Source organism: Podarcis erhardii (assembly GCF_964252035.2).
Source record: "Podarcis erhardii genome assembly, chromosome: 10".
Classification (NCBI taxonomy): domain Eukaryota; kingdom Metazoa; phylum Chordata; class Lepidosauria; order Squamata; family Lacertidae; genus Podarcis; species Podarcis erhardii.
Window position 1 is genome coordinate 39,557,584 of NC_138500.1, and position 15,978 is coordinate 39,573,561.

A 15,978-nucleotide genomic window follows, 5' to 3' on the forward strand; every position below is an offset into this window, starting at 1 on the left:
CAACAACAGCAAATAAAAAGAAAAAAATCCATGTGGGTTTGTGATTCTGATATAAACTTTTCATATGGATTCCTCCATGTAGGGAAAGTGTTAAGTTAGATTTGGCTCTAAGTGTGCTAAAAAGAAAAACAGGTGATGCATTTAGATAACCTAATGAAAAAAGCAGTAGGGCAAACAGAGCTAGGAAAGAAGATAATATGCATCCATGCTGCCATCTAGTGATTATAAAAGTACAAATAAGTTTTTTGACACATGCAACATTATGCTGCGCCACACCTATGACATTGCTGTTTCAATACATCCTTGGTATGGCTCCAGCATTTTATTTATTTATTTATTTATTTATTTAAGCCCTGAACTTTCCAGTTGTATTTGATATTTTTTTTTTTCAGATGTAGCTCTTCCAAACAAATCTTTTGCTGCATTCCCACCTCCCGATACAGTGGTACCTCGGGTTACATACGCTTCAGGTTACATACGCTTCAGGTTACAGACTCCGCTAACCCAAAAATAGTGCTTCAGGTTAAGAACTTTGCTTCAGGATGAGAACAGAAATCATGTTCTGGTGGCGTGGCAGCAATGGGAGGCCCCATTAGCTAAAGTGGTGCTTCAGGTTAAGAACAGTTTCAGGTTAAGATCAGGCCTCCGGAACGAATTAAGTACTTAACCCGAGGTACCACTGTAAATATCTGTAGATTTCTGAAGGCTGCTTTGTGTAGGTCTTGATAAAGACTTATATATGAACATATAAATGAGGCCTCTGGATAGGTGATAATTCTGGGTCGGTGTTCTTCTTCATGTGTACAAGGTTCTTTTTTGCAGTGTCCACACAACATTGTTGTCATCAGAATGCCGTTTCCTATTCCCCTCCCCCAATTTTATTCAGATTTACCCTTTTCAGGGGAAATCCAAATACAGTTTTAAGACTCACCTGTGATATCTCAGTGAAGCATTTGCAATTTTCATCTCTCATCTGGAAGCACCCTGAACAGATTCAGGTCTCTCGCATGGAATTTCAAACTTGTTATGGGATTCACCCTGCTATGCTGCAGGGTAACGTGACCTATTTCTGGTAGAACCATGTGAGAGAGTTCAATGAAAGCTGAATTTTAAAAGCAGAAAACAACTAGCATTTTTGTCACCAGCTATAAACATCCTTAAGGCAAAACTTCTGCTTCAGTTGCTTGCCATTTGTACTTGCCATGCCTTGTTTGCATTCTTAATGTTTTCTTAACTAACTGCTTTCAAACATTCACTGATCAATTCCCAACACTACAGTCTAGGTTCAGGCCCATACAATTTGACTAAATTTTGTAGAGATGCGTAAACAATTTCAGATTGGAGTCACATAAATGTTGGTAGTGTTTTGTTATTATTACTCTGAGGCAGAAATGGAATGTCTGTGCCTTGTGTGTTCTTCCTTTCACAGAGGGAGCAAGAAAAGAATGTGTGTGCAGTTTTGTTACCTCCACTGGTAAGACCTTCGCAGTGGTGGCTTCTATCCTGTGGTATTCCCTTCCAAAAAATATGCAGCTAGCTTCTGATTTTAAAGAAAGTTTTACAAACCTATCTATTTTCACAGGCTTCTCGTTGCATGTTCTGCTGCTATGGTTTATGGCATTTTGAAGTGTTTTTGGCCAAGCCTTGTCCAATTCATTCATTCTTTTATGATATTTAGCAATATCATTCAATTCCTATCAGCCCTAACAAGCATGGCCAATAGTCAGTGGTGATGCAAATGGTACTTCAACAACACTTGGATGGCCAAAAGCTCTGTACACCTAGTAAATTGTGCACATTTCTTGAAAACCACCTTGTGTAATGTGTATGATGTCAGCCATTTTTAAAAAAACGATGGCATAGTGTTTTAGACACAAGCTATATTTGAGAGAGATCAGTAAGAAATTGGTGTGATATCTTTACACTGGATATTATTATTATTATTATTATTATTATTATTATTATTATTACTTCATATGTCAAGCTTTTCCATGTTTGTAAACATTAGGCTATGAAATTCAGTTTATGATTTCTTATATGACATGAAGCAGCTGATAAAGACACGAAGAGATGTAAGAAATTCTGAGGAGCAAAAGTTTTGTAGTGTTTTTAAAATTTCACCTTACCAATTGTTTCCCACAAGAGCTTTACAGAAAACCTAATTTCCCTATGTTTTTCTCCCTTAGGAGATGCCCTATGCCTTTCTCCATATGAGATTCACACTGAATTATCTGGACAAAATGAGATGCTTGAGAAAGCGATCTGCAGTTTCCTTCCTAGGAGTCCTTGTCATCTGCTTGTTGTTCATGAACTTATACATTGAAGATAGCTATGTCTTGGTAAGTTTGGTGTAGGGAACAAACTACCCTTTAAAACTATTGGATAACAAAAACAAATACAGGTATGTGAGGGAGGGCATTGTCCTCTCCCGTGAGTCATAAAATGTGTGATAGCTTGTCCAAAGGGATTGCTGAACTGTCTGTGGGCTGTGAGACAGAGTGAACAATTACTTATTTGCTGAAGAGATGAGTCTGAAAGCAATGATAGCATTGCCTGTTGGAGCCTTCTCTTCATTTCTGCATGATTTATTGAGCAAATGTGAAGCACTGAAACATCAGCCATGCTGCACATCTTGAGTTCAGAAAAAGATGGAATCTACCCAAAGCTCTAGCAATGTTGGCCAGGAGAAAGGGGTAGAAGGTTTCAGGATACTGGATGCTGAAGCTGCAAACATACAGTTCTGGTTTGTCTTCAGCTGGAGTCATTTAGAATCCTTCAGCCACTTCCTAAGTGTCTGTGTTTTTATTGGGGGGAGAACAAACGGCCATGTTGGCTCTGACCAAAGGTCCATCTATTCTCTTTCCAATGGCAACCAGCCAGCTGCTTCTGGAAACCCACAAAAAAGAGAGAATATGAAATGGATGGTCTGTGGTTTGTCCTCCACATTTGCCCACCCAAGATGACTTTGAAGGGAGGATTCTCCCAACTTAGAAGAACTGGGCAAAGTAAATAAATTGTTTTTCCAATTGATTACAAAATTCCTTGCTATTAAAACACCACAGAAAGGATTCACTTTTGTATATGGCTGTTCAGGCTTCAGCCAGCAAGACATTTCCAAGTAAGAGAACCCAACATTTGGTCCTTTTTATTTTTTGTATTCTACTCAGCTTTTGATATATGGCTTCTTTTTGTGGCACCATCTGCATTAAGATTGTAGGCGGGATTTTATTTATTAACAACCCCTAACTTGTGATTAGATGTGATGTGGCTTATACCATATTTTCTGTCAGTCTGGCTGATGCCTCCTTTAGTTTGCTAATTGCTTCAAAATCCCACAGATACATATCTGGGATTTTTTATTTATTGCGGTTTATGCTGTTTCTGTTTTGCTTGTCTTTAGATCTTTTTGTGAACTTCCCAGATGGCCTGATGTATTGTGCTTTATTTGACTTCTTTATAATAAAATGTGTTTTCCCTCCATTGTATCTTTCAAAACAAATTTGGCACATCTCATAGCTGAGCCTCTGCTGTGTTTGTCTATTTCTTCCGAGATTTTATGGTTCATTCAGTGTCTGAGATTAGACATAATGAAAAGTAATGCTTTGTACTCACCATAGTTAAGTTCACACATTATGATCTGAACTTTCAGACAAGCTATGATCTAGAGACACTTTGTGGTTTTTGTTAATATATATATGGTACAACCTATGACTTGCAAACTAGCTTCAGACCATGGTTGCAGATCCTGCATTGTCAGTGCCAAACAAACCACAGTTTGTGAGTAGACCAAAGCTCAAATGTTAAAACAAACCACAGTTTAGCTAAACAGACCATGGTTTCATGTTACATCTGTCACTTTTGTTGTTCTTCTTCTTCCTGGAATATCTGATATATTTTATGTGTCCCTCATAATAGGAAAGTCTAATGAGAAAGCTACATACATTTTTGAGAGCTTCCTTTCTCATAAATTCAAATTCATGAGAAAAAGAATTATACAGATTCCATGGATCAGTTAAATCCTTAGCCCTCTGAATACTCATGTCAAGGTGGTGGGAGCAGTGATAAAGATGCTCACTTATCCAAGGGGAAAATGGTAAGATGAGGATGCCAGGGAAGATTATATGTGGGATGGTGTCAGGGATTGGCACAGTTGCGTCATTGCCAAGGCACATTGTCCAGGAATGACCCCTCAACCTCGAGTCTTCTGTTGCTCCAACTCCTTGGTGTTGCTACCTTTTCACCTACCCTCTCTAAGTAAATAAAAAGTATGAGGTAGAAGAGAAGTATTTTCTGTATGCCTTGCCCTCTCCCTCTGGGAGGTGGTATGGATTCATTCCCAGGGGGAGAGAAAAGCCAATGGGCACAGGGTTGGCGTGTTCCTGCCTGCGACATAACAACATATAGTGCCCAAGTCATGGAGCATAGTATTCAAAGCCAGCTAGGTTATTTTGGCACCTGAGGCAGAATATCCCTCTCTGTAGCAACAACAACAATGTTGGCTGCCATTTCATGACAGCCAAAATCTGCTGGCTAATGCAGTCACTTCTCTCTTCCTAATGGCAGGGCTGGTTCTCAGTGGGCAGAGGCAACACTGCTGCCAAAGTCAATGTAAAATCTGAAACCAGCAATGTCCACTCCAAAAAAAAGAGGACTTTTGAAGCTTTTTCAATAGTATTATACAACAAATAGAGACATAGAGTTTTTGAGTTTCCATGCCTTATTCAGAATGCATTCCATGTGTCTAGTAGTCTGCCTTAACCAACACTGCCTAAAATGTGCATTGAGGTTGCCATGGAAAAAAGAAGGAAAATCAACATTTCAATGCAGAACCTCCTTTGAGATGCTACAGCAAAGCGGTTTTCACATCTCTTGAGAGAAATGGCTACAATATACATAGATGAAGCATGGCTTTGAGGTGTCTTGAAGAAGACACTTGCACGGGAGGTAGTTCTGAAATGTACAGCAGTACCTTTCATACAGTCTGGATTTGTTTTATTGGAAACACATTGTGTTCTTGTTTCAAAGGAGTATTTTGGATCTGTACTTCATGGGCAGAACTCATGTTCCATGGGAAAATAATTCTAATATATAATATCATTATATTCAAATAAAAATGGGAAAGTTATTAATCTCCCCGGGCATGTTAAACAACATCAATGTTTAACAAGCTGTCTATCTATCTGACTGTCAATGGAATTTAATTCTATTTCCCCCCCCAAAAAATATAAATAAATTATATTTTCTTAACTTTTGGATGATCTTCTATCTCAGCTTGATAATCAGAGATACAAATTAACCTTCTGACTATGTATTCAGCACAGCCCCTTTATTCCTCCTTGGTTTTAGTCTGACCAGCCAATCTCTAATTAAGCAATGTTTCCTATTTCATCCAAATGAGCATAGGCGCCGACTCCATGGGGCCTGAGGGGGCCCGAGCCCCCTCAAAAATTCGTTTGGGGGGGCTCTGCCCCCCCAATAATTTAAGAAAATTATTAGTTATATTATGCTTTGTAAAATCACAAAATTATGTTGGTATTTTTTATTTTCCTTGTTTGACGAGTTAAAACAAAGCCACTCCCGATCTAGAGAGGGGGTGGGGTTGCGGGCTCTCGACCTATCAACAATATCGCGGGGCTGGCGTCAGCCCCGCGAGAAGCGGGGATTCCCCCTAGCTCATTAATATTCACCGCCCACGGCGGCAGCCAATCGGCTGCCGCAAAGGGCGGGTCCTCACAGGTTCACTTAAGGTCGGGGCAGCCCGGGGCTCGCCCCTTTCGTTCCCCCAGCAGCAGCGGTTTGGAGGTCTTGGGCCCCCCCAATATTTTTTATAAGTCGGTATGGGCCCCCGCCCCCCCCCAATATTTTTTATAAGTCGGCGCCCCTGCAAATGAGGACAGTATAGTTAACAACTTTTCAACAAGCCAGGATATTAAACTCTGCTTTGAGGTTGACTGAACCTTGCTCTGAAGCTGTTAATCATTGCTTCTGAATTTGGAAGAAATGGGAAAATGTAGTTAATTAGAAGCCTTCCCAAATGGTTTGCCAAAAAAGAATAAAGTGTCTGAAATAACAAAAAAAATTGATATTTCAGTTTAATAAACCAATATATGATAATCCAAACACAGACATTGTGTTCCTGATCCACATCCTATACATTAATCCTCCAGTTTAGCAAGTAATATATACACATATTGACAGTGCAGATTCAGAATCACATATCTGAATATATTTCTCTATCCCCTATCAAGTTGGATGTATACTGTTTTTGATGCAAATGATAACGCTTGATTCTACCTGAAACCACCTGCACATGCTTATAACCAGGCTAATAGGGACTAATTTACATATATTTGCTGTGTAAGGATGTGTTTTCATCCCTAAACCCCTTCCCATTCCTCACACTAGCTTCTGAATTGTGAATGTCTTGCTTTTTTCTGTTTCTCTACCAACTGCTAGGATGGAGACAAACAGTTAATCAGAGAAACAGCCACACATCAATTAAACTCAGAGCGATATGTTCACACATTTAAAGATCTGTCCAATTTCTCAGGATCAATAAATGTTTCCTACCGCTATCTGGCTGGCACACCTTTGCTAAGAAAAAGTAAGTATCTGAACATTTCGATTTCATTAAGTAAAGCAAGATTTTTATCTGACCTAATTGCAGCAAGCAGAGAAAAAACTGCAAGTTGGATGTTGCTGCTTAGTAGAGTTGGGTGAAAGAAGCTTTAACTCAGTATTCAATTGATAAACTTTACTTTCCTGCAGAATGTGTATGTCATATATGCAGAGTGCATGAACACAAAAAGGAAGAGGCCTTCATAACCCCCTAAGTTGTGGCACAGTTTTAGGAAGGGCATAGGATTGATACTTAGGTTGCATTAAAAAGTAAAGGTAAAGGTAAAGGTACCCCTGCCCGTACAGGCCAGTCTTGCCAGACTCTAGGGTTGTGCGCCCATCTCACTCTATAGACCGGGAGCCAGCGCTGTCCGCAGACACTTCCAGGTCACGTGGCCAGCGTGACAAGCTGCATCTGGTGAGCCAGCACAGCACACGGAACACCGTTTACCTTCCCGCTGGTAAGGTGCTTTCGAACTGCTAGGTTGGCAGGCGCTGGGACCGAACGACAGGAGAACAACCCGCCGCGGGGATTCGAACAACCGACCATGTGATCGGCAAGTCCTAGGCGCTGAGGTTTTACCCACAGCGCCACCCGCGTCCCATGCTTAGGTGGCATTAGTGATGAGCAAATATGTCAATTTCAGTTTCCCATTTTTCCTTTAGGTCAGTTCTCCACATGTCTAGACCAGTTTGTGATTTATTTATTTTTAAACACCTCATGAGAAATTAATTCAACATTTTTTTGATGTGAATTTCTCTTACTATGCACATTTTATATGCATTTTTCCATAATATACACATTTTGGCAAAGCAATTTTTCCCTAATGTGATTCGTTTTTGTACATTATTGTCACTAATATATGTATCTATATGCACACTTTACCATTGTATTTGCATTTTTGTACACACTACATGGTGTGAGAACTGTATTGCAAAATTCAGAGCAGCACAATTTCAAAGGATAGCTGTGTTCTCGTTCACATGTTGTTTCAGAAAATGCCTGTTTTTTGATTCTTTGAATACCCATACAAAATGAACATGGATCAATTTCCATGCTTTGGATGAATGTTTGTTTGAATTCAAGACACCAACATGTTGTTATCCAAAATCTATTTTTTAAGCATAATCTATCTATGGTTCAGGATATTTCAGGAGCATTGAGTTAAACAGTGAAGACTTCAGCAGAGCTTAATTCTCTCTCTGACACCAATACAATTTTAAATGCATGAGTATGACTGGGTCAGAGTCCTTGCTTTATTTCCTTTTTAAGTACAAAAGGGGGAGGGGAGACATTAATTTGCCATTTATTCCCTAATGGATGGAATTGTAAACAGTTTGTGAGCCATAACTTTAAAATTCCCATTCCCCAAACAGAGTGTATAGCATTAATATTGTAAATATATTGTTTTCCTGCCAGCATCTTTGTACACATGCCTCCTGGCTTTTTTAGTTCACATCTGACACTACTTCCTGCAGTTAACAACTGATGTTTAATGCAATAGCCTCTATGTGCTCCCAATACATCTTTCTGGAGAAAAGGTATCAAGATTAGCCAATATATATTATCCTTAAAGCAATCAAAAAAATCTTCACAATTATATGCATTCAGGAGACCTTTTACTTTGTAAAAAAATATCTCTCCTACCCACCCACCAGACACACAAAACTAGGTAGTTTCAAAAGCCATTTAAGATGTGATATTGGGGTGGGATCTGCTATCTAAAAGGGGGAAAGGCAAAAGGCCTGCTGGTCATATATTTCCTATGGCCTTTGTGATTCAGGTAACTTATTTTGAATAAAACAGCAACTCTGCTTTTATCTTGTAGAGATAAAAGGTGAGACCAGTCATGATGGCTATGCTCTGTCTCCACAGCTGGAGGAAGTAATGATTCTGAATAGCAGCTGCTGGAAACCATAAGAGGAGAAGGTGCTGTTGTGCTTGGGGCCTGCTTGTAGGTTTCCCACAGGCAGCTGGTGGGCCACTTTGAAAACAGAATGCTGACTAGATGGGCTATCGGCCTGATCCAGTAGGCTCTTTTTTATGTTCCCATGTTCTGACAATATTTGTAGTCTCTATTTTTAATTTTTATTATTTTTATTATTTTATTATTATTATTATTATTATTATTATTATTATTATTATTATTATTATTTGCTTCTCCTTTTCAGGGTATCTTACCATTGGACTGTCCTCTGTCAAAAGGAAAAAGGGGAATTATTTGCTGGAGACAATCAAGTCCATCTTTGAGCAGTCAAGTTATGAAGAGCTGAAAGAAATTGCAGTAGTGGTCCACCTGGCAGAGTTTGATTCATCCTGGTGTGATGGGATGGTTCAGGATATTTCACAGAAATTTGCCCATCATGTAATTGCTGGGAGATTAATGGTGATCCATACGCCTGAAGAATACTATCCTGTATTGGATGGCCTTAAGAGAAATTATAATGACCCAGAGGACCGAGTGAAATTTCGTTCCAAGCAAAATGTAGATTATGCTTTCCTGCTTAACTTTTGTGCTAACCTTTCTGATTATTACGTGATGCTAGAAGATGATGTTCGGTGCGCAAAAAACTTCTTGACTGTTGTTAAGAAAGTCATAACCTCACGAGAAGGAACATACTGGGTGACGTTAGAATTTTCAAAGTTGGGTTACATTGGGAAGTTGTACCATTCCCATGATCTCCCTCGCCTGGCTCATTTCTTGCTGATGTTCTACCAGGAAATGCCTTGTGACTGGCTGCTGATACATTTCCGTGGGCTGTTGGCTCAAAAGGATGTGATACGTTTCAAACCATCTCTCTTCCAGCATATGGGATATTATTCATCCTACAAGGGTGCTGAGAATAAATTGAAAGATGATGACTTTGAAGAGGATTCATTTGACCTTCCTGATAACCCACCTGCCAACTTGCACACTAACATGAATGTATTTGAAAACTACGAGGCAAGCAAGGCATATAGTAGCGTCGACGAGTACTTCTGGGGCAAAGCTCCCTCGACTGGAGATTTCTATATGATCGTCTTTGAAAAACCTATTAAAATTAGCAGAATTAAAGTTGTCACTGGGACAGAAGACCGACAGAATGATATCTTGCATCATGGGGCTCTGGAAGTTGGGGAAAAAATTGTTGGTGGCAAAAAAGGGAGGCAATGTACTACTTTCTTGCGGCTAGGGGAGTTTAAAAATGGAAACTTTGAAATTACAAATGTGGAGCACAAAGTCCTTTTTGATATTAACTGTATGAGAATACTTGTTACCAAAAGCCAAAAGGAATGGTTGATCATTCGGAGCATTAGCATATGGACTTCACAGAGCCCAAGTCAATAAGGCAAATGTACCACAGTAGGTTTACCCCTTCCTTATAAGGGAAGCTGGCCCCATCGCTTGAATCCCAAAAATGGTGCCACTCCCTAAATGACTCCACCCAACCCGATTTTTACTAAAGACATTGTCAATCTGGGAAATCATAAAACAAACAAAAGCAATCTAGTTTTTACTAGTTCAGTCAGGCAATATACAACTACTAGTTTGATGGAATGTTTGAATTTTTTTTTAGGAAGTGCAAACAAGTTCTTGTTCATCTCTCAAGCTCCAAATCCACTTCTCTGTTTTCATCTCCCCTCTGGGGGAAAATCTGATGTACTAAACAAAGCAAGTGCTGTTTCATTATTTAAAGGTTTTGTAGGCCTGTGCCAGTATATTGTCAAAAGAATTTGACTCCATCGTATCCACATATAAATTAAAAATGTAATGGTGGTTTGTGTTTGTACAGTGGTTGGTGGTTTGTTTTGTTTTGAAGAAAGTTTTGGTGACAGAACTCCTGTTAATGAAGGTGGTAATCTCTACTGTGAGAACTGTATGAAAACAGTGTTGATACCCTTTGCAACTTATTTAAAATGAAAATACATGCTCTGCTATAAATCTGTAATGCTCATTCTGTTCACCTCAAGTTCTGTAAACTATTCTTGATCTCAGTCATCATATATGGTCCTACCATGATTCATTACATTGAAATGATGCACCAATTCAATTTTATATGCCTTTAGGTTCATTCCCCAGTATTCAGTTTGAATTACGGGAGCAGCCTTTCTGTTTTTCATTATCCGTCGTATTATACTTTAGGGTTCTTTTTGGTCTTCATGTTCAGCACAGAGGAGACTTAGATATGTGACAGCTGCAGAAACACAGACAATTCTGTAACCTACAAGGAAGATGTGGGGAACCTTTGCCCTCCAGATGTTGCTGAACTCCAACTCCTATTAGCCCCAGCATGCAAGGCCAATGCAGATGGAGGGCCATCGGTTGCCTATAGGTTTTGATGTGCTTATGGAGCTCCAACCCTAGGAGCTACTAAGTCAAAGTTCTTGGGGGCTGCATTACAAGAAGAGCCAAGGACAGCTGTAGGAAAGAAGGCCATCCTGGCCTTGGGGCCGGGTCATAGTAAAGTGTGCTACTAAAGTGAACTACTAAAGTGATCTACTGAGTTCTGTGAGCACAGAGGATCCCTGCAATGCTATGCATTGTAGCCAGAAAGAACAACAAAAGAGACTACTATTGCACAGCTCCATTTCAGTTCAGTGAGTCTTTCCCCTTTGCTCTTCTTGTCAATGGAAGACCTATCAGTAGGTGGCTTTATAACAAGCAGCTCTTTTTCATACAATATCTTTGTTGTATTACCATGTGAGATATTTCCAATCATTTCCCTAGCCATCCAGATCAGCTTTTCCTTGTAGTATATATATATATATATATATATATATATATATATATATATAGTTAGAAATCTGTCATTCAATGCTGTTTCCCCAGTGTGAGCTTTTTGTTATTGTTGTGGTTGATTTAATCATTATGAATAAGTCAACTTTGCACACACACAGTAAAGCAGGTGCCCCCAATCTGGTGTCTTCCAGGTGACTTGGACTAAAATATGCATCGTCCTTCTTATCAGCTTCACGTGGCATGCCAGCTACAGCATCCTCTGGATGGAGGTAACCTAGCCATGTAGTCGGTGCATTGCTGACCTCAAGATTGGACTGCTGCAATGTGCTCTGTGTGGGGCTGTCCTTGGACCTCCTCCAGAAGCTCCAGCTAGGGTAGAATGCAGCAGCTAGACTTCTGATAGGAAGAGATGGGAGACAGCGTACAACCCCTTTCTAAATCACCTGTACTGGCTGCCAGCAGGCTACCAATCCAGGTTCAAGGTTCTCATATTAACAGTTTAGGTCCAGCCCTTATATTCCAGCTTGATCACTGAGAACACCCGGAGGAGAACTCTTAGTTGTTACAGAGGCCCAAGTGTCCTCAACCAGGTCATGCATTTAGTGTTTCCTGTCTCATGCTATGGAATGCTCTTCCAGGGGAGATTTTTGCAGGCACATTCTCTATTTTATGCCAAAGGTCAGTTTAAAATTTGTTAATGGTTATTTTGTATTGTTTTGATGGTATGTTATGTTTTATTGTATTTGTACATTTTGTTGTACACTGCCTTTATATTTTACATGAGATGGCAGTACATCAATACTTTTCTAAGTAATAAACAGATATCTGACCATTGGCCATGCAGCCTGGGGATGGTGGGAGTTGTAGTTCAAAAATATATGGAGTGCACCAGGGTGGGAAATGCTGGTGCAGAGCATGGTAGAAAACTCTTGCACACTTTAACAGTTTTGCTTTGGAGATACAGTTGATAAATACAGTCACACTTTTAAATATTCGGTCCTCATTGCAGTTCCCCTCATGAGGGTCTCGCCCCCCCTGACCGCTTGCAACTTTAATGCATGTAAAGTGTACCTTGGTTTTTTTGTTTGTTTTTTTTACAGATTTTTAATTTTCTTTATTTCTTATTATAGTAGTACTTTAATACTGCCAATAATATACAGATAATAAATTAATAATATAAACAGGAGCAAGAGATAACAGAAACCGCAACTAAACATCATCTTCATTTTTATTTATATTTAAAGAAATGAATAAGTGTTCTAGGGTGATAGTGTAAAAAATGTACAGTTGCTGTCAAATTATGATGCTTCTATATTCCACTAGGAATGCTTTTATCCTGACAATTGTAGAAGGTTCATTGAAATTGAGAAACAAGAAGCATATTTATACTTTCCAACACTACCTTCAAAAAAATTTCATTTGTAGTTTCTTACCCTCTTCTCAATATAAATTCATGTGTTTTTCCATGGACGATCTAGGGCATACAACAAGGAGACAGAATGACTTAATATCTAGTAGTTTGATACTAAAAATGAAATGTTGTTGCTAACACACACATCTCTGGCTACAATCTTGTGTATTTACTTTTAACAGATTTGGAGAGCTCACCTGAGACCTCTTGAATTTCCCATTCCTGGCTCCAGCCTCACAGCAGCCCTATTAAAAGAAACTTCTAATAAGCTACAGTCTTTCAGAATGTGGCTAAAACCTGCTTGCTCTCTCATGTCTTGACTTTGCCTAACCCTGTCTTGCATCCTTGAATTTGATTCCCTTCACTGTTTGCTGATATTCTCCTCTAGGGATGCGTGAATCTGCCAATTTTGGTTTCAGATTCTCATTTTTCCAAATCGTAAATTCAGTTCTCCACATATTCACCTTTGACAATGATGATAGTGATGATAACCTCATGAAAATTCATCAACAAATTTCTCCTAATATATAGTTTTTTGTATGCTATATTGCCTAATACACATTTTCACAAAACATTTTTTTCCTAATACAGTATGATGAGTTATGTATGTTGCTTTCTCTAATATATGCATTTTAAAGCATTTTTTAAAAAACCTTATATGCATCGTTGTACATATGACTTTGCTGGAGAATTGCATTGCAAAACTGGGAGAAGTATATTGTGTATTGTCAGAGAAAGTGTAAGTTAGGTAGGTTCACTTTTAAATGGAAAGTGAATTGAATTTCTCCCCATTCCATCATTCTGTCTCATGCTCAGGGGCATTGCTAGATATTAAAGGCACCAGCTCATAGGACAAATTTGCATAAATGTGTAGAGTGCCTTTGTGGAAATTAAGGTGCGGGTGGGGGCTGCAGTCTCACTGGCACTGCACTTCTGCAGCATGCCCAGCTGACCTGAAAGCAAAGTAAAACATTATTTTTCAATTCCCAAAAAAGCAGAGAAGAGGGAAGAGATCTGAGACCGGTGTATTAAAGACTCAGAGAGGTCAGGCTCTCTGGGCATCCCTTTAGCAACACCTCTTCTGATGCCCTTAACATTCTTTCCCCCCTTGATCTAGCGATGGCATTCAACTCTTTCTCCTGGCTTGCTGAGCCGCTCTTCATATGCATTCCCAGTGCACAGATGAAGACATCCCGAGGAAACCCTGCACTTACAGAAGTTCTGTGTGAGAAAATTTGGCTCAAGTTAATCGGCCGTTGGGATAGTATGGATGGAAGACACTTTAAAAATTAGTCCATATTCCTCTCCCCGACTGTTTTTGAGTTATCTTTCAAAGATAAGTACATCCGACATTTTTTTTTTAAAAAAAACAACAAACACCAAACTGCAGCAATATTTCATTTTATTGAGCTTGAAGCAGTTGTCACTGTGCATGAACTGTGAAATTGGCATTTCTGAGCCCGGTGCTGGAGGTGGTCTTCATCATGACAAGTGATGTCAATTGTGACAGCAGCAGTGATAAATCTCTATGGAAGCAACAGTAAATAACTTCCATTCTAATATTGATTTAACTGACAGAATGGAAGACTGTCTTCATTACTTGAAAGTTAAGTCTTCCTTGTTTCTATTATGGTGAAACTAGGATGTGTACAGGATTTCCACAAGCTGAGCTGTGGATGCAGGTGAATAGACTGTACACTGCCAAGGAAGGGTGTGATTGGTCCTTCCTTGGCTGAAGGAATTAATAAAGAATGAAGCCCTCTTAAAGGGGGAAGGGACTGGGGTGTCATGTGTTAATAGAACTTAAGGTTGAGGGCATCATGTCAGTGGCAGGCTCTGACCCCTGCCCTACACACATTCTAGCAAAATATCTGCAATATGCCCATGTGTCCATAGAATCATAGAATTTAAGAGTTGGAAGAGACCCCTAGGGTCATCTAGGCCATCACCCTCCAATGCAGGAATTTAAACTAAATCATACATGACAGATGGCCATCCAAGCTCTGCTTTAAAACCACCAAGGAGGGAGAGCCCACCACCTCCCGTGGGAGTCTGTTCCATGGCTGAACAGCTCTTACTGTCAGAAAGTAATTCCTAATGTTTAGTCAGAATCTCCTTTCTGGTAACTTGAATCCATTGGTTTGGGTCCTAGTCTCCAGAGCAGGAGAAACCAAGCCTGCTTCATTTTTCACATGACAGCTCTTCAGCTATTTCAAGGTGGCCATCATATCTCCTCTCTCTCCTCTTTATGAGGCTAAACACATAACACAACTCCTTCAACAATTCCTCAAAAGGTTTGGTTTCCAGACTACTTATTATCTTGGCCACTCTTCTCTGTACATGTTCAAGCTTGTCTATATCCTTCTTAAATTGTGGTGCCCAAAACCGGACACAGAATTTTAGGTGTGATCTTACCAGTGCAGAACAGAGTGGGACAATTATTTCCCTTGCTGATGCAGCCTAAAAGAGCACTAGCTTCTTTTGCTGCTGCATCCCACTGTTGACTCGTGTTAAGCTTATGGTCTACTAAGACCCCTAGTAGACCCCAGCAGACAACAAAAAAAGGAAAATATCAATGAGTCCAAATTAGGAAAATATATGCTAGAGAAAAATCCAGGTGTATTTCTCAAAATGTGAGTAGTCCTACCTGAACAAATGACAATATAGTGATTCTGCTTCCCAGAGCCAGGGAGAAGAAGCTGTTACAGCTACACTTTGCTAGTTGTGGACAGTCTCTGAACTGAGCATAAGAACACCACCAGTTTACAAAATCCAATATCCAATAAGATGCGCCAGAAAGGGTCTGGATGTTTGAAGACTACAATCATTTAATTTTTAGCCAGTCATTCCTTTGATATTATCCCCTTTATCTTTTGGGCACCTAACTCTGGCATAAACCTTATTTCTTCACTTGCATCTGTGGCCCACTCACACAGAAAATCAGCAACTCGTGTCATTTATATATGTTTTGTGTATTGGTACTAAAGGATGCTGCTCATGTCAAAAGGGATCGAATGAATAATGGTTCTGCAATCAGCTACTACTCATGGGGAAGGAAGCAAAAAAATCTAACTGGTGCAATAAACAGAGGTTGTGGAGGAGACCACTGCCTGTTGGCCTTCTCAGACCCACCAGTTCCACCATATTATCACTGCCTACTGACTGAAACACCAGCAGTTATTGGGGTGGTGGAGTGAGGACCGGTTATCTGAAACTGCAGTAATTTCA

At 39.7% G+C, this 15,978-nt stretch overlaps 1 protein-coding gene across 5 annotated transcripts in view; it reads left to right on the forward strand.

The window, feature by feature from the left end:
• MGAT4C (MGAT4 family member C) overlaps positions 1-10,376 on the forward strand; it is a 322,866-nt gene extending 312,490 nt beyond the window's left edge. For all 5 annotated transcript variants that reach the window (XM_081878288.1, XM_081878291.1, XM_081878290.1 and 2 more), the window contains 3 exons: positions 2,187-2,339; positions 6,457-6,604; positions 8,791-10,376. In XM_081878288.1, the coding sequence (XP_081734414.1) occupies positions 2,187-2,339; positions 6,457-6,604; positions 8,791-9,947 (1,458 nt within the window). In that variant the 3' untranslated portion in view covers positions 9,948-10,376. The remainder of the gene's footprint in view (positions 1-2,186; positions 2,340-6,456; positions 6,605-8,790) is intronic.
• The last annotated feature ends 5,602 nt before the right edge of the window (positions 10,377-15,978 follow it).